The 23,960-nt window shown below is 54.2% G+C and overlaps 10 protein-coding genes and 1 non-coding gene across 11 annotated transcripts; 6 read left to right on the top strand and 5 right to left on the bottom strand.

Moving 5' to 3' along the window:
• Positions 1 to 965: 965 nt before the first annotated feature.
• Positions 966 to 8,313, top strand: BO82DRAFT_418611 (fatty acid synthase S-acetyltransferase; the record flags this gene model as incomplete). The annotated part of the gene is made up of 1 exon (XM_025640081.1): positions 966 to 8,313. One exon carries the CDS (start codon positions 966 to 968, stop codon positions 8,190 to 8,192), a length of 7,227 nt encoding a protein of 2,408 aa, XP_025496423.1. The 3' UTR covers positions 8,193 to 8,313.
• A 326-nt stretch (positions 8,314 to 8,639) lies between these two features.
• On the top strand, positions 8,640 to 9,247 carry BO82DRAFT_397967 (uncharacterized protein; the record flags this gene model as incomplete). Its single annotated transcript, XM_025638995.1, has 2 exons — positions 8,640 to 8,645; positions 8,720 to 9,247. The coding sequence occupies 2 exons, from the start codon at positions 8,640 to 8,642 to the stop codon at positions 9,245 to 9,247; spliced, it is 534 nt and encodes a 177-aa protein (XP_025496422.1).
• A 294-nt stretch (positions 9,248 to 9,541) lies between these two features.
• On the bottom strand, positions 9,542 to 9,964 carry BO82DRAFT_397966 (uncharacterized protein; the record flags this gene model as incomplete). The annotated part of the gene is made up of 1 exon (XM_025638994.1): positions 9,542 to 9,964. One exon carries the CDS (start codon positions 9,962 to 9,964, stop codon positions 9,542 to 9,544), a length of 423 nt encoding a protein of 140 aa, XP_025496421.1.
• Positions 9,965 to 10,540: 576 nt separating this feature from the next.
• BO82DRAFT_418609 (PAF acetylhydrolase family protein) lies at positions 10,541 to 11,752 on the bottom strand. Its single transcript, XM_025640080.1, has one exon. It carries the CDS (start codon positions 11,744 to 11,746, stop codon positions 10,592 to 10,594), a length of 1,155 nt encoding a protein of 384 aa, XP_025496420.1. The 5' UTR covers positions 11,747 to 11,752; the 3' UTR covers positions 10,541 to 10,591.
• A 1,105-nt stretch (positions 11,753 to 12,857) lies between these two features.
• BO82DRAFT_245957 (uncharacterized protein) lies at positions 12,858 to 13,514 on the bottom strand (the record flags this gene model as incomplete). Its single annotated transcript, XM_025630824.1, has 1 exon — positions 12,858 to 13,514. A coding segment is annotated over one exon (657 nt), but the record flags the coding sequence as incomplete, so codon positions are not given.
• Positions 13,515 to 14,608: 1,094 nt separating this feature from the next.
• Positions 14,609 to 14,681, bottom strand: BO82DRAFT_t33. The gene has a single exon. It is a non-coding gene; the product is annotated as a tRNA-Trp (tRNA).
• Positions 14,682 to 16,779: 2,098 nt separating this feature from the next.
• BO82DRAFT_350481 (glycoside hydrolase family protein) lies at positions 16,780 to 18,300 on the top strand. Its single transcript, XM_025634165.1, has one exon. The coding sequence runs from the start codon at positions 16,959 to 16,961 to the stop codon at positions 18,006 to 18,008; it is 1,050 nt and encodes a 349-aa protein (XP_025496418.1). The 5' UTR covers positions 16,780 to 16,958; the 3' UTR covers positions 18,009 to 18,300.
• A 980-nt stretch (positions 18,301 to 19,280) lies between these two features.
• On the top strand, positions 19,281 to 21,435 carry BO82DRAFT_326346 (sugar porter family MFS transporter; the record flags this gene model as incomplete). Its single annotated transcript, XM_025632915.1, has 4 exons — positions 19,281 to 19,555; positions 19,612 to 19,677; positions 19,747 to 20,425; positions 20,480 to 21,435. The coding sequence occupies 4 exons, from the start codon at positions 19,281 to 19,283 to the stop codon at positions 20,987 to 20,989; spliced, it is 1,530 nt and encodes a 509-aa protein (XP_025496417.1). The 3' UTR covers positions 20,990 to 21,435.
• A 309-nt stretch (positions 21,436 to 21,744) lies between these two features.
• On the top strand, positions 21,745 to 22,263 carry BO82DRAFT_397960 (uncharacterized protein; the record flags this gene model as incomplete). The annotated part of the gene is made up of 1 exon (XM_025638993.1): positions 21,745 to 22,263. One exon carries the CDS (start codon positions 21,745 to 21,747, stop codon positions 22,261 to 22,263), a length of 519 nt encoding a protein of 172 aa, XP_025496416.1.
• Positions 22,264 to 22,883: 620 nt separating this feature from the next.
• On the bottom strand, positions 22,884 to 23,333 carry BO82DRAFT_397959 (uncharacterized protein; the record flags this gene model as incomplete). Its single annotated transcript, XM_025638992.1, has 1 exon — positions 22,884 to 23,333. One exon carries the CDS (start codon positions 23,331 to 23,333, stop codon positions 22,884 to 22,886), a length of 450 nt encoding a protein of 149 aa, XP_025496415.1.
• Positions 23,334 to 23,377: 44 nt separating this feature from the next.
• Positions 23,378 to 23,919, top strand: BO82DRAFT_397958 (uncharacterized protein; the record flags this gene model as incomplete). The annotated part of the gene is made up of 2 exons (XM_025638991.1): positions 23,378 to 23,617; positions 23,680 to 23,919. 2 exons carry the CDS (start codon positions 23,378 to 23,380, stop codon positions 23,917 to 23,919), a joined length of 480 nt encoding a protein of 159 aa, XP_025496414.1.
• Between the last annotated feature and the right edge of the window lie 41 nt (positions 23,920 to 23,960).

Here is a 23,960-nt window from a genome sequence, read left to right as displayed (position 1 = left end):
CTACAGCTCGGATAAGCTGGTAGGTTCCGAGTACAGATCTGTGAGGCGGTCGCCTTAAGACCTCAATTGAGCTTCTTGCTGTCAGTAAACAGTGTTGATCAGTATCTTACGTACACGCTTGGTGACACGACTGTCTCGAGACACCCCTTGCTGTTTCGCAGTAGCGGGACGCTCCCGCGGGATGACTACTGAGATCCCAGAGACTCAATTTCCACCAGAATGAATTCACCTACTGTTACTGTCGGCAACTGAGCCTTTCAATCCATGGCACATCATGATCGTTGGCCTCGCTTTCTCGCCAGGGAGTTCGAGGAATGTAAAAACCACCGTGCTGAAAGAGATACACTGCCCACCGCGAGCGGAGCACGTAAGACCGGTAGTCCTGGACACAACGATCTCAATCCCAAACAGTTTACATCTTTGGGCATGCTAAATCAACGCAACAAATGTCCTCTGATGTTTTAAGGCACCGTAGCAGAGCAGCCAGATCGCATGTGCTTCGATAGCTACGGGTCTTGCATTGTATGGGAATATAGTATAAACATTCCGCATCTTAAAGTTCTTTTCGTCCCTCCCCAAAGAATGATGAGCTTTCTGGGAAATGATAGGCTCATCTTCAGCTTCTTCAGAACTAGCAGCTTTCCCGATCTAGCTTGAGGTGCATTGTAAGGTACATCATGGTACAGTAAAGCTCTCATTCTCCTAGACTGTGGCAAGACTTTCCAAAGAAACAGCATTCGGCACTCCGTCATGCAAGAAGGCATAGATGATAGCGAATGTGATAGAATCTGAGAGATCTTCAACCATGCCGAAGTGTGAGAGACTTAAATATGCGGCGTTGACCCAGATTCAGTGAACAACAACAACAACAACAGTATCAAGGTCATCACCATTGTTATACAATCTTATCCAAGCTTCTTCAGTTATTCTTAACCAGACTCTCCTACCTCAATTTAACTACCAAAATGTCCCACTCTCAACGCGAGCCAATTGCAGTTGTTGGGATAGGCTGCAGACTTCCGGGTGGAATCAGTTCTACCCAGGAGTTATGGGATGCGTTGCGCCAAGGACTGGATCTCGTTACCGACGTTCCAGGCGATCGATTCGATATCAATTCGTTTCATGACCCAGATTCCCAGGCATACGGGGCGATTCGCAACCGGAAAGGTGGCTTTGTCGATGATATCTCGGCTTTTGACGCCGAGTTTTTCGGATTCTATCCAACCGAGGCATCCAAACTTGATCCTCAGCAGCGAATGGTTCTGGAAGCCAGTTTTCATGCTTTGGAGGACTCGGGCACGCCTTTGGAGCAGGTTTCAGGATCCCGGACCAGCGTCTTTCTCGGGACCTTCATGTATGATCATCTGGCCATGCAGACGGAGGCCCAACAGCGCGATAACATCACCCCTCATATTGCGATGGGGAGTACCAGCTGTGCGATTGCAAACCGTGTCTCTCATCGACTGAATCTTCAAGGCCCCAGCGTCAGTCTGGACACCGCTTGCTCGAGCAGTCTTGTCTCGGTCCACCTTGCTTGCCAGAGTATTTGGTCTGGTGACGGTGATGCTGCCTTGGCCGGGGGTGTGAATGCAATTCTTCGCCCCGAGACTTCAATTCTTCTGTCCAAAGGTGGCTTTCTTGGCCCAGATGGACAGTGCAAATCATTCGACGCGGCAGGGAACGGTTATGTCCGCAGCGAAGGCGTGGCCGTGGTCTATCTTAAGCCTCTCAGCCGGGCTCTGCAGGACAAGGACCGGATTTACGGAGTGATCCGTGGCTCTCTGGTGAATCAGGACGGATATACTGCTGAGGGCCTGACAGTTCCCAGCTTGAAAGGCCAGCAAGCCTTGCTCGAAACTGTTTACTCTCAGGCCGGGGTAGACCCGGCCAAGGTTGAGTACGTGGAGGCCCATGGTCCGGGCACTGCTGTGGGCGACCCGATCGAGGCAGCCGCTATTGGCAGCCAGATTGGACAGCGGCGGTATGCAGATAGAGCCCTGCCCCTGGCTATCGGGTCCATCAAGGGCAATATCGGTCATCTGGAGGGAGCTGCTGGCATCGTCGGGTTTATCAAGGCGACCCTGACTCTCTTCCATCGGCAGATTCCTCCGCAACTCAACCACCACGAACGGAACCCGGAAATTGACTGGGACGGCCTCCATCTCGATGTGCCGGTTACACTGACCAACTTCCCCGATAGCAAAACCAACGATGAGGTATTTGTGGGGATCAATTCATTTGGTGCAGGGGGTACGAATGCCCACGTGATCATTGGCGAGGTCCCCTCGGACGGAAACTCCCTTGTGTCCAGTCCAACCTCCTCGGATTCCGAGCAATGGGTTTCGGTCAGCGCCTCGCATCCGCGGGTCTTTGTGGTGTCTGCGCGGTCTGACACTGCGTTGAAGCAAGTGGCCAGTGAGCTGGCTGATCATCTGCGTAAGCAGAAGTCCCCAAGTCTTAGCGACACGGCCTACACATTGAACAAACGTCGCGGCTGCCATCACAAGATTGCCATTATTCCTGCCACCAATAAAGAGATGCTGTGCGCCCGACTTGATCAGGTGGACGCAGGCAAGGTCTCGAAAGACATCCTGATGCTTGATAGAAAGTCAACCAAAACAACAACAGCAGCAGCAGCCTCCACTCCTCGGGTTGCGTTTCTGTTTTCGGGTCAGGGAGGACAATGGCTTGGGATGGGCGCCAAGTTGGCCCGGGACCAACCACTCTTCCGGGAGACGCTGGCTGCGTTTGACAAAATCTATGCACCTTTGGCTGGATTCTCGATCGTCAAGGAGATTTCAACGGATAACGCGAATGATCCTTCGCGGCTGTCGAATACGGTGATTGCTCAGTCGGGGATTGCGGCTATCCAGATTGCCCTGGCTGAGACCCTGATTGGCTATGGAGTGAACCCCAGCGCAATTGTGGGCCACTCCATTGGTGAGGTTGCCGCTGCGTATATCTCTGGAGCGTTGACTCTTGAAGAAGCTGTCAAGGTCATCTATATCCGATCCAGAGTCCAGGCCAAAGCTGCGGGGAAGGGAACCATGTTGGCGGTAGGGTTGTCGGCGAGTGAAGCTGAGGAGTTCATTACCCGCAATAATGCCATCTCCACCGTCGAAATCGCTGCTATGAATGGTTTGAAGATGACTACCCTCGCCGGGGAGAGATCCGCCTTGGAGACAGTCGCCGCCGATGTGCAGGAAAGTGGCTCCTTTGCTAAATTTGTGAAGGTGGAAGTGCCTTACCACAGTCAATTCATGGATCCACACAAAATGGAACTGGTCGAGACCCTGTCTACCTATCAAGGCAAACAGACTCATCCTGGGATGGATCTGTATTCCACTGTGACCACCGCTATCGAGTCAGGTACGCATCTTACGGGGGAGTATTGGTTTGACAACGTGCGCAAACCTGTGCGATATCTAGAAACTGTGACCCGAATGCTAGAGGACGGCTGTGAGTATCTGGTCGAGATCGGGCCCCACCCCGTGCTGGTCTCCGGTACTCAGGACATTGTCAACTCCCTGGATCGTGCCGCTTACGTCTTACCCTCGATGATACGAGATAATGAGCTGGAGCCGATAGCACGAGTTATTGGAGCCGCACATGCGATCGGAGTGCCTGCAGATATCATGTCCTTCAATGGTAGCAGGGGCCGTGTGACCGATCTTCCACTCTACCCCTTTCAACGGCAGCGCTTCTGGTATGAGAATCCTGAATGCGAGCAGGCCAGACTTTCAAAGGGACGCCACCCATTCTATCTCGACTCGACTCAGCTAACGGACGATGGTCGTGCTTCATTACGACTTCGACTCAGCACGGGTACCTCGCCTTTTCTCAAAGACCACAGCGTGGAAACCGCCATGGTGTTCCCAATGACCGGCCATATCGAGACGGCATACATGGCTGCTGATCGATACACCCCCGGATCAAGACTCTGGCTGCAGGACCTCCGGTTCGAGGCTCCACTGATCTTGAGTCCCGCAGAAGACTTTGCTCCTCAGTTCATCCTGGAGATCACCTCAATGAACAAGGATTATGTGATTGCCACCCGCGCCCCAGACGCCAAACCAGAATCGCCATGGAAAGTCTGCTCGCGGGGGAGAATTAACATGCTTGACGATCCGTCGACTGTTACACCTGAGCAGATGAGCAGTGTCCAAGCCCGAATTCAATCTGCAACCGAGGTGGATGTGGAGCAATTCTATAAACACATTGGAGACGCCGGGCTGATTTATGGGGAAGCGTTTCAATGCGTCCGAAGCCTCTGGCGGCGAGGAAATGAGATCTTTGCTCATGTAGAATTACCGGCCGCCATCGCACATGAGGCAGCCCGTTTCCGTTTCCACCCCGCCCTCCTGGATGCCAGTTTCCATATCGTCAATGCCTACGTACAGCACAATATCGGTGTCAATGCGGTCTATCTACCCTATACTTTGGAAGCGATTGAGGTCGTTGATTCACGCGGTATCTCGACGGTTTGGTCAAACGTTAAAGTGAAGAGTCAGACCGATGAGACCTTGAATGTCGACATTCTAGTCTATGCCGATGACGGTCGACTGCTTGTTGCTGTCAAGAGCCTCGTCATCAAACGGCTGGGGTCCACTAAGACCATTCGGTCCTTGGAGCATGAGATCACGTTTGAACATGCGCCAAACGGGACCGAATATGATGACCGTGTTCCGCGGAGTTTGACGAACATTGTCTCCCTCGATCTCGGCCTGGCCACAGATATCGATGATGCCTGTCTCTTTCAAAATGTCTTTCCCACAGTCCCAATCCACCGGCTCCCACTCGAAGAGGCCGCGAGGAACTTCGATGCTGACAAATTTGGGTTTCGTCTGGACCGCAGAGTATTGATCTACATACCGGCTGTGATGAATATGGCTTGTCCTGATGTCGAAAAACACATCGAGTTGGTCTATCGCGCGCTCACTCAGGTCGCGAACTGGCTCAAACATGATGCTGGAAGCTCGACAGTTCTAGTTCTCACCCGAGGTGGCTGCTTGACCTCCGCGGACACTCAGTGCGACCCTGCCTCGGCCAGCGTCCAGGCCGCGGTCCGGGTGATGCGAAATGAGTTACCGCGGATATCCGTACAGGTGGTCGATCTTCCCCTGCGCGGTTCTTGGAAATCTCTATCCTCGTTAGACGAAGCCTTGGGAAATACCCGCATCAGTCGCCATGACTGCGTGGTCGCCGTTCGCTCGTCCGGTCGCTATTATCCACAGGTCACGACCGTCGACAGCGCGTCCGAGGACCGGTCGTCTAAACCAGTGCCCGCGCGAGGAGGAAGTTACTACAGTAAGCCGGTCCACGGTGGTTCGTTCGGGGAAATCGCCATCCATGATCTGGAACCCACGGTGCTGGGCCCGGAGGACGTGGCTATTGAAGTCCATGCGACGGGGCTGAACTATAACGACGTCATAACGTCCATGGGGATGCAATCCGATCAGGCGACGCCCGACGCGCTGAGTGGCGACAACCTGGGGATGGAAGTCGCTGGCGTCGTGACGCGAGTGGGAGCCAGTGTGAGTGGCATGGAGGTCGGGGCCCGCGTGATGGCCCGAGTCACGAATGGTCTCGGAGGGTCCGTGGTGGTCAATCATCAGCTCGTTGTTCCTGTGCCGCCAATGATCTCGCTGGCAGAGGCTTCTTGTTTGCCGATGGCATATATGACAGCGTATTACGCCTTGGTCTATCTCGGCCGCCTGCAAGAGGGTGAATCTATCCTGATCCACTCCGGTGCTGGAGGGGTGGGTATCGCAGCGATCCAAGTCGCCAAGCTCTTTGGGGCTCGCATCTATGCAACCGCCGGCAATCCTCAACGTCGATCCTGGATACAAGCCATCGAGGGGGTGGAGGCTGTGTTTGATTCACGGTCGGTGACTTTCTGTGATGATGTCAAGAAAGTGACCTATGGCAAAGGCGTGGATCTGGTCCTCAATTCATCGAATGGGAATATCTTTTCTCAGTCGATCGCCTGTCTGGCTCCCTTCGGCCGCTGCCTGCAGTTGGGTAAGAGTGATGTCTACCGGAACATGAGAGTCGGCCTCCAACCCTTGCGGAAGAACTGTACCCTTTTTGTGGTAGATGTTGATTCCTTGCCTGTTCAAAAGCCCGAGCTCCACCGGCAGCTACTGCTAGAGGTCTCCAATCTGCTCAACCAGGGGAAATTACTGCCACTCCCCGTTACCCGGTTCCCTTTTGCCGAGTTCCCCAAGGCGCTCAAGTCGCTCTCTCGCTCATCCGCCATTGGTAAAGTAGCGGTGGAGATGCTGGAACATGAATTTGTTCAGTCGAAGCCCCGGGACCAATTGCGACTATCGTCCAGGGAAAAGACATACCTCATCACTGGCGGTACCGCTGGATTGGGGTTACAGCTGGCTCGCTTTCTGGTCAAACGAGGGGCCCGTCACCTTCTGCTAGTCAGCCGGTCCGGCCCCAAATCCGCTGAGCATCGGGCCACCATCGATGACTTGATACGTCAAGGAGCGAGAGTGATCATTAAGCAAGCGGACGTCTCTAACTACGAGGAGATTGCAGCGATTTTTGAAAACACCACCGATTACCCGCCGATCGCAGGGGTCATGCACTGTGCTGGCGTGATCAATAATCTCCCCTCCAGTGAAACGACGATGTCTGCCTTCTGGAAGGTGTTTCGCCCCAAGGCGCTCGGCGCCTGGAATCTACATCGGGTTACCCAAAACAAGAACCTGGACTTCTTTATGATGGCCTCTTCGATCTCGATTGTTATCGCCCAGCCGGGGCAGCTGAGTTATGCTTCAGCGAATCAGTTCCTCGATGCCCTAGCCGCCCACCGTCAGTCGTGTGGCCTACCAGGGCTTTCGCTCAGCCTGGGTGTTTTGGGATCCTACGCCGGCATGACCACGGCTGACCTTGGGAGTCGCATCCTGGATTCACTCGAAGCACAAGGGCTCTTGCAACTTGATTTCGATACGGTGGAGGCCACCCTGGAGCGCCTCATTATCCGCAAGGCCTGTCATCGTGTCCTTGGCCGCATCAGTTTCTCGGCATTCGTCGACATACATAACCACCTCCGGCAAGACGCGTACTATGCTAAGGTGCAGCATGAGAAGGGAGTGGCCGACAATGATGGTCCAACTGGATCGGCCAAGGACGACCGACCCGTGATCGAGGTCTTAACTGCCGGTCTCGCCAAGGTGATCGGCGTCGAGCCGAGCCGGATCGAGCCGAAAGAAGAGATCAATACCTACGCCTTTGACTCCTTGACGCTCACGCAAGTGCGAGGTATGATTGCGAGAGATCTACGGGTGACCTTGCCCCTGATGCGTCTCTACAACAACCCTACTATCCAGGCACTAGCCAACGAGATCCAAGATCTGCTCGCGAATGGCAAGGAAGAAATCCACAAGGACTCGACTCAGAAATACCAACACGCCGCCGTGGTTGATCTGGTGAAGGAACTGACGCCATTGTCTCCTTGGATTTTCCAGGGCACAGGCGCCGGAAAGCGGGTGGTCTGCTTCCACTCGATGGGGATTGGGGCATCACTATTCACGCCCTTTCTCGTCAACCCACCGCCGGGCCTGGACCTAGTGGCTGTCCAGCTGCCCGGCCGAGAGACGCGGGCCGACGAAGAGCTGCCCAGCTTCTCCTCCGTCGTGGCGAGCATCGTGGCCGAGATCCAGTCGTGGGACCAACCCCCCGAGGTCTTCTGGGGCCATTCTTTTGGCGGCATCATTGCATTTGAGGTCCTGCGGGCGCTGCGGCGCAACGGCGCTTCTCCCCTCCCCGCGCTGATGATCACCGGCACTATCGCGCCGCAGCTGATCGGGGTGTGGAAGCGGCGCGAACTCCTGATGGCGAGCCTGCGCGGGGACAGCAGTGCCGACTATCTCCTGGCGGTCACCCGCTACGTGGACGAGCCGGACTTCGTGCTCGGGATCCTGGAGATGCTCCACCACGACGCACCCCTCCTGCTGGATTACGAATACCAGGAGGAGCCGGAGCTGGGTGTGCCCATCGTGGCGTTTTCCGCGCGCCAGGATGATATTGCGTACCGTGAGGAATTGGCCCACTGGGGTGTGCAGTCGACGCAGTTCACGCTCCGGGAGGTAGACGGCGACCATTGGTTCTTGCGCCGCAACAAGGAGGTTCTACTGCAGGCTTTGGTGGATTTGGCGCAGGTGGCTGGAACCGCATGATTGTAACCCTGAAGGACTAGGCCGGGCATTCCACCACTGCTTTGACTTTTTGCAAGACCTTTGATTTTCAAGGAAGCTAAATTGACCGAGACGTTGTTGTTACATTCGATTAGAAAAGAACACTCTTTCTTCTGGCATGAACTATAATCTGTATATTCCAGCCCCACTCCTTAAGCCGTCCGCTCCGGACTTCCCGAGTAGTACTTATGGGAGTATTACGGAGTAGTACAGTGCAGCCATGTTAGCAGTGTCAATCCAAGTAGACCAGCCTTGGGTATCTTCTACAGTGTCTTCTCGACTATGATGATTGTGCCCACGGCACTACAAATCTTGCAAGAGTTCCACTCGCACAGTAAGATCGACTAGACCTTGCTTGTCACAATTTGGAAGCTTGGGGAAACTTCATTGCGCCGCTCTCTGAATGGTTTGGCCGGCTTCCTGTCTTCTATGTTGGTAATCTCCTCGCGCTCTGTTGCTTGGTCGCCAGCGCCCTGAGCGTTAATATTGTTATGCTGATCGCCTTCCAGTTCCGAACGGGCTGCTTCCTGTCGATTCTCATCCTCGGGCCTGCTATTGTAGGGGATTTGTTCCCAATTGAACAAACCGGCCGATCTATGACGTTAGTGATGGGCACGCAGATGGTGGTCGATTGCATCTCCCCGGTTGCCGGAGCGTATATCGCCCAGGGTTTAGGTTGGCGATGGTTGATCTGGCTGATGGTGATCGTTCTCGGATTCTTCAGCCTGCTCCTCCTGGGGGTGCTCCGCGAGACATACTCTGTTGTCCTTCTGCGGTGGAAGGCGGAGCGCTTACAGGAAGAGTGCGCAGACGGCCGGCAGGAGTATCGGGCCAAACATCAGGCCCGCGTCGATGCGTCCACCGTGCTCGAAAGCGCGATCGAACCCATGCAGATCCTGGCCCAGTCCCCCATCCTCATTCTGACGACGAGCTACATGGCCACCACTTACGCCTTGGTCGCGCTGATCATTGCCACCCTCACAGGACAATGGAGTCAGCCTACCCCACCGTCTTCTCCAGTGGCTCCGTTGGCTTGACCTTCCTTAGTCTCGCCATCGACAACACCGTCGCGTTGATTTTGTACGGCCTCATGTCCGACCGCTACGTGGCCCGTGTATCGCGAGCGTGAAGGGTACAAAGTTAGAATTGAAGCTTATCTGAAAAGGGATTAGTATTTACAGATCCGATGCGGTGTTGCCAAAAGACTTGCATATTCAATTTTCAAATTAACATCAATTGCCCGGTAGCCCGAGTTGATGAGATTTTGTTCTTATTTATGTGTATATCTCCGCCTCTCCTAGCTACCTCCCCTTGAAAGGGGCCAGTCCAACCTAGAGTCGTTCCTCAGTCAACCCAGTCGCAGGCTTCATCAAATGCTCCTGGAACGCGAGGAGCACCGGCAGGGGCGGGGCCATGCCGTCGATCGCGGGCCACTCGGCCTCATTCAGGTGGTAGAAGGGGAGGGCCACCGGCTGGCGGAAGGTGGGCTCATCGGTGAACAGGCGCACGCGGCCGCCGCAGATGACGGCCGCCCCCCTGCGCTGCTCCCCCCGCCCCAGCGGACACCGGCACCAGTGCTGCTGGAGCAGACGCCCTGCCAGGGAGACCCAGTGGCCGCCCTCGCCGAGGCCCTCGCGCTCCAGGTGCACGTGGTCGATCATCACCCCGTGTGGGTTGGGGTGCTGTTGCCGTGTGAGCGTGAAAATGACGCCGTCGATGGTGCTGGGCACCGGGGGTTCGCCGGTCCTTGCCATGGTTGATGGTTCCTCTTGGTGAAGGAAACAGAAGCTGTTGGCGCAGGTCTCTGGGGTTGAGAATTTGGGTGGGTGTGGGGAGGCTCAGTTGGTGTAGGAGGTATTGCGGGTGTTTTATAGGTGAGCTGTAGGGAATGACGGTGCTGTGCGAGATGCAGTTGCATGAGAAGCACTCCGGCATAGTGGGTGGGATACAAACAGGATCGGTCATGGATAAAGATTGATACAGATAATGACTACTCTCAAGTGAACGACTACGTTGGACACGGACTCTTGGAGACTCTACTTCACGAGCAAAGTTTGGTTGTCAGGGCTCTTTGTATGGTTACTATAGTCCGAAAGAGGGATTGTCTTGTCAAAGAAAGTGTCGTTGTGCCAAATGTTTGTGCTAGAACATTAAGATTGTTACTTTACGAGCTATTGACAATGAATTATTGTTTAGTAATCTGTGTCTGTCTGCTAGGATCTCCTTCCACTATACCGTGGACAATAAGAGCTTAGGATAGTTATTGTTATCGACTAAGTCATTTTCCTTGCCTAACCAGGTCCAACCACAGCGTCAGCATAGAGCTAGCAGGCAACGCACCTCTCCCACCAGGTCGATCATCCAAGAAAACGCCTCCCAAGTCAAGAAGACACAAAAGTCACATCAGGAAAATCCGCCGAAGGCCCGCTCAGTAGATCAGACGTGTACCCATAGACAAAGTACCTTAGTGTGGCAGTGATGTACGAAACAATCACGTTTCTGGCCCGCAGCCCGCCTATCGTCCCAATGTACCCGGCCTGGACAATCTGCTTAGCTTCTTCCGAGATACTCAGGGCATCTACCATCACTGGAAAGTCGGAGAACGTATAGTGCTTCGACTGTGCGAGTTGAAGCTCCAGTTTCCATCCTTGCAGATGCGGCCAAACTGCTGCCCAGCTGGCGTCGGTTGCCTGGGTGTGGTTCGCGTTCCCGAACATCAGGAACGGGCGCGACAGTCCCTCGTCCACGACTGACCCCCACAGTGAACCATCCAGGTTGATGCCTCCGACGAATCGAGAATCGACCAGTAGGGTCTGCGCGGCGGTGGCTCCGCCCAGGGAATGGCCAGAGATTGTTGCTCGATCCAGAGAAAGTAGCTGGGCATTTCCCCGAGCCAGCGGGAAGATGTCCCCGAGCGCCGTGGTGTTGTGGGTCTGATTCAGGACGAATCTCATATCTTGAACGCGAACGTTCAATGCTGAGTCGTATTGCGCATCTGTACTGATGTTGCCGAGGATTCCGACGACCGTGCGGCCGTCGGGGTACTCCACGATGTCGGCATCGTACGGATGATCGACGGAGATGACGGCAAATCCGTAACTGGCAAGGTCCTGAAGCAGCGCTGTGTATATCAATCTTGAGGTCCCCAGAGCTGGTGAAAACAGCACAACCGGGTGATTTCCCTCAAGGCTGGAAGGCGGTGGCTGCTGCTCGGTTTTGGTTTGAATCCGAAACGACTCGAACGTTCCTGAGGGTATTCCGAAAGACTGGAGAAACTCGTCCTCATACCTGGCTGTTGCATTCGGGATGTATGATGTGGACAGTACACTTCCGCAACTCGCGGGGGTAAAGGTGGTGACCAGCAGAGCACGTTTTCCTCCTTTGGGGTCAAAGGGATCGGTTCGAGACAGGTCGATTAGTTCGCTTGTGCGAAGCATGACGTCGCATGGTCCGGTGCTCGAAGGAAGAGGGGACACTGCTGTTTGTCCAAGTCTGATGAGAAGAAAGCAAATGAAGGCTAGGATGACTCGGGTCATGTTGGCGGCTTTTTGAAGATGGGGGTACAAAGGACGTTTGAATGATAATGTGGAATCATGGGAGGAATCCAGCAGCAAGCCATCCTAGATTTATACTCAAAAATCCCGAGACGCTGACTATCTAACCCCTTGCCGTAGAGTAGATCATTGACGGGCTGAGTGAGTTGAATGTTGTCTGTGCCCGAAAAGCTGACCTTGGAAATTCATGGTAGGGCTTGCTTACAGGAAACTGACCTCAATCATGACGTCTCGCAATATCACTCATGTAGTTGCCTCATAATCTCCCGGTAGCTACCTGAAGAGAGCTCCAGGATAGAGTTTCTCTTGGATCCAGTGAAAAATGAATGATATGTGAGGCATGTAAATTATCTTATCACGGTTCGCCTAGATAGGATTCACCACCCAGACCTCACTAGCTCGGGGCAAGACGTAGCCCTAAGCCACAGGATGCCTGAGGGAACAAACCAAGAAACACTTAGACCTCCAAAATGCGTTATTAATCCATAATCCAGGGCCAAATATGTCTCAGTAAGATGATATATCTTGCACGGCTGAGGATGGGGGATGTATGAGCGAATTATTATTCTGGGTCTGCGCCCGTCCAACTAATTGTTAAGTCTGGGACCCATGCTGACCCGACTTATCCGAGCACCACTGTTATGCATGGAGGGCAAGCATGCTAACCACTATTGAGCTTAGCATTCCCCTAATAGCCAATGACCGTTAGATAAAGAACGCATGGCTCAGATGAATCCTGTGTCTTTGATTACTGCGGGGGCCGCGTCACCACGACGCTTACTATGAGATTTAAAGACGGCTGTGTGGCGCTCTAAGAGTTTCCGCCTTAAGGCTCGTGTCAAACGTGGATTCTAGTATATTAAGAACAAAACTCTGGCTAAACTAATCTATCAATTGAATCTGAATAGAAATCAGATCGCCCAGAAAAGAAGTTCTATGGTGGCAAGCCATACTTCCTCATTGGACAAGTCTTGTGCGGGTCATGATGGCAGCACACCTTGTGGTATCTGCAATGCCCACGGTGCTCGTTTGGGATCATGGCCAAAGACATTTGTTGCGACAGGCGACTCGCCAGCCCCTGTGGTACCCAAGCGGGCCGCCTTGGGATCCGATCCAGCACGAGGTCACACGCCTCGAAGTCGATGATCATGGCCCGGCCCAGCTCCGCATTCCACAGCACGTTCCGCGGGGCCAGGTCCTTGTGCACGACCCCAAGGACCTCGATCTCGTGGGCGGACGTGGTTTCTTGATTGTACCGGACCCACCGATTCATACTCGTCACCATCCCGATCTCCTCGCCCCCGTAGCCCATCAAAAGCATGTGGCGGACCCGTCCGAAGCCTTCTAGCTCATATGGCTGCTGCAGGTTGATCTTACCCAAGAACACGGGCACTGCGGACCCCTGTGCTGCCACCAGGATTTGCGTGTACACATCAGCCTCCCGTTCGAGGCGCGGCCAGACCCGACATATGGTTCCTTTGCCGACAACCGTGTATCCGAACCGAGGAGAGACGACCTTGAACGGGGCGCCGGAGCCGCCAGGGCGAGCAGCGCGTCTGTAGCCGGGCCCGACGATGGGCATCGCACGCTCCAGGTTGTGGTCCAGTCCCAATCGTATCTGCTCCACCAGCTCCTCGACGGTCGTGGGGTGATGGGTGCCGCCGTTGACTCGGTGCCGTTCGACGTTGGGGCACTTCTCGTCCAGCCTACCACGGCGTTGCAGGCTCAGCAGACATCTTTGAGTGCAGTACTTGTGGGCCCGGAGAGCATCACGATTCACAGGAGAGTCTTCCCACCGATCTGTGGGTGGATGGAGCGCAGAAGCTGCGGGCTGGGTCGCGGCTGGGTCGCTTGCCATGGTTGTGGTTTTCTGTTTCAGTTCCTTTCTTCCTTTTAAGGATGGAGTCAAATAGAAGGGAATAACAATAGGGATACGTAGGTATATTTTGAACTGGGATCCGTACAAAGCATACCAAGTCTTCCGATGCTCGAGTTGATCAGTTTTGTTGTGTGTTGGAGTCCCTATATATAGAAGGTACGACTGACTGCTGGCCCTGTGGAAGGGACCTCTTGGATATGGAACTCCCCATCGGGTCAGGTGTACTCGAATACTTGAAGCTAGGCGAGCTTGTTTTTTTCTGTACTGTTTCCTATGCCAGAGATTCAAATAGTTTGCACAGAGTTCAAAGGGGAAGGGGGGGTCGCCGACTGTAGGGAATTTTCCTATGTGGATGACCATGCCGGAAGGGTCTCTTGCTCGACTAATGGGAGATCTCGGACTTCAGCGTCTCCGCCAGATCCATGTATTCCACTAGCTACACACATCTCAATATACACACATGTTCTCACAGCTGGGTGCGTTTTGTCGAAGACCTCTTGGTATCAACCTCTGCGCGGACGGTCATAGTTGTGATAATGCGACTCAATGTCCATACTGTCTATGATTTTGTTGGTTCGTGATCGTCGCATTCAGGTTTCTGCCGTGGTAGCAACGTGAGTTTAGGCATCCTCCGCTTGATATCGCAGAAGGTATTTTGGACTGCTTTTGGGCTTGCTGCTTTACATGTGATGGGTATGGGTCATATTTGGTCCTTATTGATAACGCTTTCGACACCTCTTCTTTCAACAAGAGTTGAAATATATGAGAAAGTGACAGCGAACCGGGCACAAGACATACGTATTCGGCCGCACAAAGGTCTTAGTGACAGGTTTTCGAAAGAGGAATAGATTCCGAGGACAATTGGTGGGGCCAGCCGCACAGTCAGAACCAATCAACATGGATATTGGGACAAGGAAAAGGGGGTGGCGAGCCAGGGGAAAAACCATGAAAACCAAAAAAAGCAATGAGCCCAGCCCGGCTCGATCAGGCAACCTTACGATCTGGAGTCGTACGCGCTACCAATTGCGCCATAGGCCCATGTGGGTGATACTTGCATCCGTCTCTGTAATGATATTTTACCCTGCAGATAATGCTCTGCTCTTTTCATCGAGCACGATTCCACATGATCTTTAGGCTATAGAACAAATGAATCTGGACATTATGTATGTACCCAAAGATGTTATGGTATCTTTGTCAGACAACTATGATGGTTTGTGGTTTTCTATTAAGGCTCAAAGGTCAAATGATGTAAATTGTTCTATGTTTTGGCGAGGGGAACAGCCTTCGTGGTATATTTCTGGCTTCCGGTGTTAAAAGTAGATAGGGTCAATCTCCACCATTGAACACAAAACAGAAACCCGGAATCAAAACCCGCCATAGGTTTTGTTTAACGCCATCTAAAAAGCATAGCATAACTCATCACCATGCTAACGCACTCGAGAAATCCTGGAGTCGTTTGTCGTCGAGCTTGACATGCACATCCGCATTGCTACAGCACCCGACAGACCCCCCTTTTCGACCTACATTCGACTGCGGGAGGATCAAGTGCGATCTAAATCCGCCCGTCGTGCCGTTGAATATGGGCATAGCAGCGTCTGTGCCGTAAAGGGACCGCATTTCAGGAAGTGGGAGAGCGCTCAATTCAAGACTCCATTGTGCTGTTGTACGTGGATCAGTTCGCGCTTGGGGAGCCCAGGAGTTGGGGCCGGTCGGAGGACGAAGATCCAAGCTGGAGGAGCAGCACGGACAGGGGTCGCTAGGACGTGGGGGTACGAGGGCAGAGTTTCCGGGATATGCCGGAGGTGGAAGTCGTGGTCGATGAGCCTACCGACTGGTCAGAGTACCTTCCTGCGTGATTGTGAGCAGGAATGGGGTCAGAAAATTGTACATAGATTTATCCCCACGCGCGAGTGTGATGGTGGCATAAGCGCAAGGCAGTCGAGGTCTGCGGGCGAAATTCGTGTCTTACAAGGACGAGCGCCGTGTACAGTCCAATCCTAGTCGACGAAGACAGTCTCAGCGCCGACTGGCCGTTCAGTACGTATACTTTAGTGCATCCTCTCTGATGCTGATGCCCGTGGTTTCGTTGGTTGGCTGGCCGTGATTCATACTAGGTCGACGGGTATTGACCGGATGACAATGCTACTGGACCAAGATGCCCCACAGGGCAGATGAGTCTGGCAAGTACGACCGCGGTGAACTCGAGCGTTGCAAAGGCTTTGGATGTGTGGTGGGGCTTGAAAACCGCGAGGGAGTTGAAAAGTACAGTACTTGTTCTATTCCCCAAAGACTTCGTGGGCAAGATCACTGTCCCAAGGGTGGTTGGCAATGTCGCGGTGAATAAAGCTACATGACTCCTCAAGAAGATAAAGGACTGAGCGTATGGATTGTAGAGCAATTCACCGATTTGTCAAATCACAGCAAGCGAAACGATGTTTAGGATTGTGACAAATGGGTTGGTAGATTCCAGCGGCATCTCGCAACCTCACCAAATTGTACGGAGTAGTACGTTGTAAGTTAGCCTTTCAGGAACACATGGCCGGTGCATTGACTCCTGGTGTTTCAGCAAAGACTACGTATGTGTTTCATGTTTGTCGGGGCTAACCTAGTTCTTGATGCCTGGAAATAGTCCAATCGCTATCGCACAGGAGATATTTCCGTCGATTGTTTGGACCGATCTAGAGTTCTGGACTAGTGACAGACCCACCACGGCCATGACAACAACGTCGCCATGGATCCACCGGCTGCTGCGGTCGACTGCTAAAATTGATCCAACGAGCCGGCGCCAACTTTCAAGCCAATGGCTACACTTTCAGTCAATGCGGCATCAGCCTGTCTATGGTAGTGACTAGACACTAGTGACTAGTGAGGCCTCCAGGCGTCGTCCGACCATAGCCCAGCAACCCCACACTCACGGTTAGGGCTTGGATAGGCGTCCATCATTGACTTACGCAGCAGCGGGGCTGTCATCGAATGGTATACCGATTCTAGATTCTCAGCCATGCGCCCACTCAGGCACCATCCGCCCATGGCCGCGATGCCGGGCGGACCGGCGGTTACCTGCCAACTTAGGGCTCGCTTGCCTATATAACACACGTTCCCCTGCTTCATCACCAATATCTCCATCGCCTGGTCAATTGAATTCCTCATTTATTCATTCATTCATTGTTCGAATCGCGTGCTGTGCACCTAGTCTTTCCTTCTACTGCTTCAGGTCATTCATTTGTCCCAAGACAGTCTTTTCTCATCGCTACATCTCATCCGAGAACCCATTCATTCAAATCCTTTCGACCCTGTCCGATCATTGTCCGCAAGATGCCCTCTTTCGCCCGTATTCTGACCGCTGGCCTGCTCGCTGCTTCGGCTGTTGCCTTCCCGGTCCAAACTCGGAGAACCAGCCTGCAGAAGCGCTCTACCGGCAAGCGCGGTGCTGCGTACAATGATGCTACCCTGGTGAGCACCCTGACCACCGACGAGGCTGGTACCGTGTCGTGGTCGTACAACTGGGGCAGCTCTATGGGAGGCGACATGCCCTCCAACGTGGAATACGTCCCCATGCTCTGGGGCTCTGGCTCTGACTATGTCGATGGCTGGACCGACGCGGTCGAGACTGCACTCTCGTCGGGCAGTTTGTACATCCTTGGCTTCAACGAGCCCGACATGTCTTCGCAGGCTGACATGACCGCTGCCACCGCGGCGGAACTCTACGCCGAGTACATCACCCCCTACGCCAACAGCGCCAAGCTGGTCAGTCCCGCCGTGACTTCTTCCACTAGCAGCGGCGAGGGACTGGACTGGTTCAAGAGCTTCATGAGCGACTGCTCAAGCTGCAACATCTCCGCGCTCGCCGTGCACTGGTACGGCGACTCCGTGGACGAACTCAAGACCTTTGTCAACGAAGCCATCGAGGCCGCCGCCGAATACGACATCTCCGAGGTCTGGCTCACCGAATTCGGCCTGAGCGCCGACACCAGCGGTGTCTCCGACACCGACACCACCGTGAGCTTCCTCGATGAGGCGGTCTCCTGGCTCGACTCCCAGTCTTCTGTGACGCGCTACGCCTTCTTCTACTGCGCCAATAACTACATGTTCACCGATGATGCCGTCAACTCCGTGGGTGATGTGTATGTGTCGAGCTCGTCCTCCTCCACTTCGACTTCAACCTCTTCCTCTTCTGCCTCGTCTACTTCGTCGTCAGCGTCGTCGGCCTCCTCTTCGGCCGCTTCTTCGTCGTCCTCTTACGAGTCTTCGTCTTCCTTCTCAGCCTCCAGCTCCTCGTCGTCGGAGTCCTCTTCCTCCGACTCCTTCACATTCAGCGTGGACTCTAAGATCGCGCTGTTGCCCCCCGTGCAGCACTCCAACTAGGCTACATGCATGTCGCGTCGGTAGATGTGATAACCATACCATAGATCTCATAGTTTGAATACATACTTTTCATTCGATTATTTCGTCCGTTCCTCTCTTTCTTTCTTTCTTTCTTTCTTTCTTTCTTTCTTTCTTTCTTTCTTTCTTTCTTTCTTTCTTTCTTTCTTCCTTTCTTCCTTTCTTCCTTTCTTTTCTTCTCTTTTTCTTTTCTTTTTCTTTCTTTCCCTTTTCTGCGTTTCCCTTCACCGGTTCTCCAGGGTATAAAGACCAATAAAAATTGCTTCGACGTCCCAGGAGTCGCGTACCACTCTCCTCTTGTGTATGCACGGGCGCGTTCCGCGTACCATGAAAAAAGCTTTTTCTTGGATAGAGCCAACCACATTTCACCGGGTAGATTTTCCCGAATCAACTTTGTGTCCACAGTCAAGTCTAGACTGCGGTCGAACGGCGGAGGCCGCGTGGCCATTCCGGCTTCAGCCCTAATTATTTCCATAGTTAAGTCCGGCACCGCCCGCCCGGCATTCTGCCTTCCCGCTGACATATGCCTCCGATACTGGGCCAAGCCACGCCATCTTCAGCCACACTCTGCGTGATTACTATCCTAACCTGAGTTATTATTGTCTTACTGATCCTGTTTCCAGGTGTTATTCGAGTCACTGGTTAGGGAAATGTATCAGAGCGCCTTCCCCGCGTCATGAGGATCGCTTCACTAGGTATCCCGGCCTGTCATTCCCGGAAAATTCACCAACAGCTGGGGAGGCCTGGTTCCCATGATGGATCCGGATCAGAGTTATGATTTGCCTATGCTATGAACCATAACCGAAAGGGACGTTTGGAGCACCATGAAAGCAGACGAATGAGTGAAGCTGCTTCACATGCTGTCCGTCAAATGACTCAGTTCCCTAAATCACCCCACAAACAGACAGCGACAGACTCCGGCGGGGGTGGTGAAATCCCGGGGCCCCGGCATAGGACCGAGCAGGAATTACAGAAAGCCACCCGCAAGGCTTAACTCTGATAAGCCAGCAGAGTCAGTTCATGGAGGCTGCCGGGTGAGCGAACGATACCACGCCACCTCCGGCGGCTCAGGCGCCATCCCGGAGATGCATCAGAGAGCAAAGGGAAAAACTCCTGCGGGGGATTCCTCTTTCCCCCTCTTTCCTCCCCCCCCAAGAAATCTGCATAAAAGCTTGATGCTCGGGGACGAAGTGCGATGGCACAGCTAAGCTTTATTTATTTGCGTTATTATTTTTCCAGCGGCTGGGATTCATCATGGCTCTCCCTCCCAAATGGTATCAATTTCTGGTGTGTGTCTTTGCCTCGCTGGGGTCGGTGCTGTACGGATATGATCTGGGTGTCATCGCCGAGGCGCTCACTAGTCCCTCGCTTATCAATGCCTTCAACGCCGACGCAACCAAGCGTGGAGCAGTAACCTCGGTCTTCACCGGCGGCGCCTTCTTTGGCGCCTATTTCGCCGGTTCACTCGGTGACTATGCGGGCCGGAAATGGACTATCTTTGTCGGAGCCCTAATCTTCTTGCTGGGCGGGTATGCGGTCTTGGAGCAGTGCTGCTGGACTGTAGCAAGGAGGCTAACGGCAACAGAGGTTTACAAACAGGTGCGCAGAGCTTGAGTTATCTGTATGCTGGTCGGGCCGTTGCGGGGCTGGGGTGAGCATCTCTCCGAAATCCAGGGAATGATATGTAGCTGACTGGATGGGATCCTCGCATGGGGTGAAGAGTAGGAACCTTGGTGATGATTGTCCCGATCTACCAGGCGGAGTTGGCACATCCAAACATCCGCGGCCGGATCACATCCCTCCAACAACTGATGCTCGGGGTGGGCTCTCTGGTTGCGTCGTGGATCTCCTGGGGCACCTTCATCAACTTCGCGGACGATGATTCCCGCCAGTGGCGCGTCTCCCTGGGCATCCAGATGGTGCCGGCCGTTTTCCTGGCCGCGCTCATCCTGCTCTTCCCCGAGTCGCCCCGCTGGCTGATCGACCATGGCCGACTGGACGAGGGCCTGGCGACGCTGGCGCGCCTCCACGCCCGGGGCGACACCTCCGACGCCTGGGTCCAGGCGGAGTACGAGCAGATTACTGTCTCGATCGCCCACGAGCACGAAGCCGAGGCTAAATCCTACAAGGAGCTGTTCACGGACCCGTCCTGCTTCCGCCGCCTGTTTCTGGCGTGCTCCATCCAGGCCGCAGCCCAGATGACGGGGGTGAGCGCCATCCAGTACTTCAGCACGACCATCTTCGAGCAGATCGGGATCGCCGCCAACGACACCCTCAAGTACCAAGGCATCAGCTCCATCATCGCCATTATTGCTCAGTTCTGCTGCATGATGCTGATCGACAAGACGGGCCGGCGGTGGCCCCAGATTATTGGGAATTTGTTCAATTGCCTGTTCTTCGTATGCACGCATCCTCTCCTCTATTTGCACAGCATGCTGACAGATCCCACAAAGGTCATCCCCACGATCCTCATCGCCAAATTCCCTCCCGGCGTCTCCAACAACACCTCCGCCAGCTGGGCGTTCATCGTGATGACCTGGTGCTACAACTTCTCCTACAGCGCGACCGTCGGCCCCCTGACGTGGATCATCTGCGCCGAGATCTTCGACACCAAGACCCGGTCGAAGGGGGTCTCCATCGCCACCATGACCTCGTTCGCCTTCAACACCATGATCGGCCAGGTCACGGACATCGCCATCGACAACATCGGCGGGTGGCGCTTCTACGTGGTCTTCTGTGTGTGCAACTTCACAAACGCCATCTTCTTCTGGCTGGTGCTGCCGGAAACCGCCCTGCGGCCCCTCGAGGAGATGACGGCGCTGTTCGAGCATGAACCCTGGCTGGTGCCGGGGTCGCAGACCAAGGGGTTCGTCGCGCGGCGGCGGGCTGGGGTGATCACGGACGAGTTAGAACCGGATGAGAAATCCGGGCGATTGACGTTTGTGCATGCGGAGGGGAAGTAAGGCACTACTGGAAGGAGGGGAACATTCTGAGTAGGTGATAAATTACTATCATCACAGAGGGTGGAGACTATGGCTTTCTATCTGCCTAGCTACACTGAGGGCTTATAGTAAATACAGGCAAGATTCAAAGCACCCACTGACGAAAGAGGCAAGATCCAAGCCCTAACCCGTCCATCATCCTTATCCGTCCTGCTATTATGCTACAAGGAAGAAGCCAGAGAAGTAGAAGTGCGACATCCCAATTCCTTTTTCCTTCTCATGTTTGCCTTCGTCAATCAAGTTCGCTTCTGCCGCACATGCAAGTATTATCAATCGGATGCTTCGTCATGCCATTCTTCCTCGACACCCATCACAAACCTCTGATGGTCTCCAACACAGTGTCTTGCTGAAATGGTACATATCTTCGTATGGTGTCAGCTGCTTCATGTCTCAGCATTCCATGGAATATCCCACGGAATCTCCCTGCATATCCGCGAATGAAAATTTACCGCATCCTATGTAGCCAAGCGACCGGGAACTTCCAGTTGCTCTTTCAGCATAATAGAAGTACTCCGTGCGCAGAAGAGCCAGTCTGCAGTGAGCTCCCAGATCCTTGGATACCCTTGAGGCCATAAATACTTCTCACGCCTCGTAACGTTCTATGGAAGTCCCACCCCCCAAACACCTTCGTGACAAGACTACCTCATCAACATCACCAAGCACGAGACCAACCAGTGTTTCCCGCGTAAACCATCACCTACGTCAGAACCGTAGCCATGGCGCAGCCGCAGCAGCCGCCGACCCTATTCGACCAAATGGTGACGATGCTGGAGTCGGTCTTCCCGCGCGCGGAGGGATACATCTACCTGCGCGGCTGGTCGACCAACGCCTTGGACGCGAACCTGATCCTGAACGAGTTCCTCCAGATCTCGACTCCGGGCTCCGGGAACTTCTTCACGATGATCGGGGACCCCCATCCGGGGGTACCGGCCGAGGCCGTGCCGGGGCGCATGCGCTTCTTGCATCTCCAGAGTCTGGTCCCGACCTCGGCGGGCCGCACCCAGGATTTCAAGGGGATCGTGGTCGTCAACGGCCAGTGCCGATTCTACGCCATCTACCGCGACCGTGAACCGAAGCGCCTGCGCGCAGACCCCATGGCCCAACATACTCCCGTGAATGGCCAGTGGCAGGGCCACGCGTTTGATCGTGCGCTGGAAGCGTCTCAGATCCTCCATCTCTTGCTGCATTTCAAGCAGCTGTGTCGCCAGAATCCGCTTTGGGCCCCGCCGTCTTGAGCGCGGTTGCCGTGGTGAGTGAGTGCGGTGTGGCCGCCCTGCTGACTTGACTTTTTCTTCTTTGGCAGATTCAATACTACTTTCATGATTTAGATAACACCCCCTTCCTTTATACGTTGGGGATCCTGTTCCGGGAGAACATGATCTGGAAAGCTTACCCATGTCGTGCTATATGAGCTTTCCAGCGATATGGATAAGCACATACGACCACAGGGTGTGGAAAACAGGGCTTCCCGTCCGCTCAGCCGTACTTAAGCCACACGCCGGGAGGTTAGTAGTTGGGTGGGTGACCACCAGCGAATCCCTTCTGTTGTATGTTTTTGCTTCCATTTAATTGATTTGAGGTGCTCTTTTCTTCCGCCTGACCTGCTTGGTGATCAATGTATAACAACAGAGATCATGGCTGAGTCGAATCAGACACCATGTTGGCCAGCAACTAGGTCTATCTCTATCTATACCTCGTCTCACCCGTACCACAAAATGATTAGTCTCCCTTTGGGTGAAGTGCCCTTCCTAAACGATCTGCTCAAGTGCAGGAACTTTAACCCCTCCGACGCCAAACAGTTCTACAACCATGTGCTCCTCTAGGTAGTCTACAATGCCAGCGTCGACGAGTTCTACTATACGCAGACTGCGCGCAGCAGCCGACCAACTACGCCACGGGCCCCGGCCTGAAGGATGAGACGATCTGGCCGGGGTCGGTCCGCAAACGCAACATGAGCTCGTCGAACGAGGCCGTCGACCGGGCCCAGCTGCTGTCTCAGGCCCACCTTGCTCCAACACGGGAAGGCGAAGGGGGCGTGGCCGTCCGCCTCCAAGCTCATCAACGACGTGGCGGTGCTGGGCGTGGGTATGATCCCCGTCGTCGGTCCGCTCGCGGCCAGGGGTTGGACCGTGCTATACGAGGCGGTCACGGAACCCAAGACCTTTTTGGAGAACAAATTCGGCAAGGAGAATGCCGGCGAGCTGTTGTCGACGCTGATCGCCACCAGCATGAGCGTGGTGCCAATGCTCCGAAAGAAAACCTCCTCCTTCACCCCATCGACTATCCTCAGCGCCGCCGAGAACATCGTGGGGGACCTCCTCGATGATCTGATTAGGAGAGGCCGATCCGATGAGTCGTCGTTCCCCGAGGACTAACCCCCTGGTGACCCTGGTGACCCTGGTGACCCTGCCGCCCCTCAGCGTGGGGCTGGACCGGTATGGCGGCGGGGAAGGCACTGCGTTCTATGCCTATTCGCCGAACAAATTCACGCTGAAGACTCTGGCGGTGTGGACTGGCACGGTAAATTTGGGCTCGAGCACTGTCCTCAAAGGCATCAAGTTTACGTGGTTTGGCTGGGAGGATCGGAGCGTCCAGGATCGGACAGCATGGGCATCTTCGGGAAGACTTAAAAGGATACGACCCTGTATAAGAAGTCTTCCTTTACCTTTCAGGAGGGAGAGACGGTCAAATCGTTGACTATCCGTGCGGCGGCCCACGTTGACTGTATCAAGTTTGAGACGAGCCAAGGGCGTCGGTTCAGTGCGGGAGGCACCGGGGCCACTGCCTACCAGCTTGGGGCTGGCTACATCACTGGTGCGGAGGGAAGCGCGGCCGACGAGATTGACAAGCTCGGCATTGGGCTCAGTGAAACCGATTCCTATCGCAATTGAACTTTCTGTGTGTCTTTGCTCTTAGTCGGCCTTGGCATGAA

Source organism: Aspergillus uvarum (genome assembly GCF_003184745.1).
Source record: "Aspergillus uvarum CBS 121591 unplaced genomic scaffold BO82scaffold_4, whole genome shotgun sequence".
NCBI lineage: Eukaryota > Fungi > Ascomycota > Eurotiomycetes > Eurotiales > Aspergillaceae > Aspergillus > Aspergillus uvarum.
Note: the sequence above shows the minus strand (reverse complement) of the source record. Positions and strands in the feature narration are given on the sequence as shown.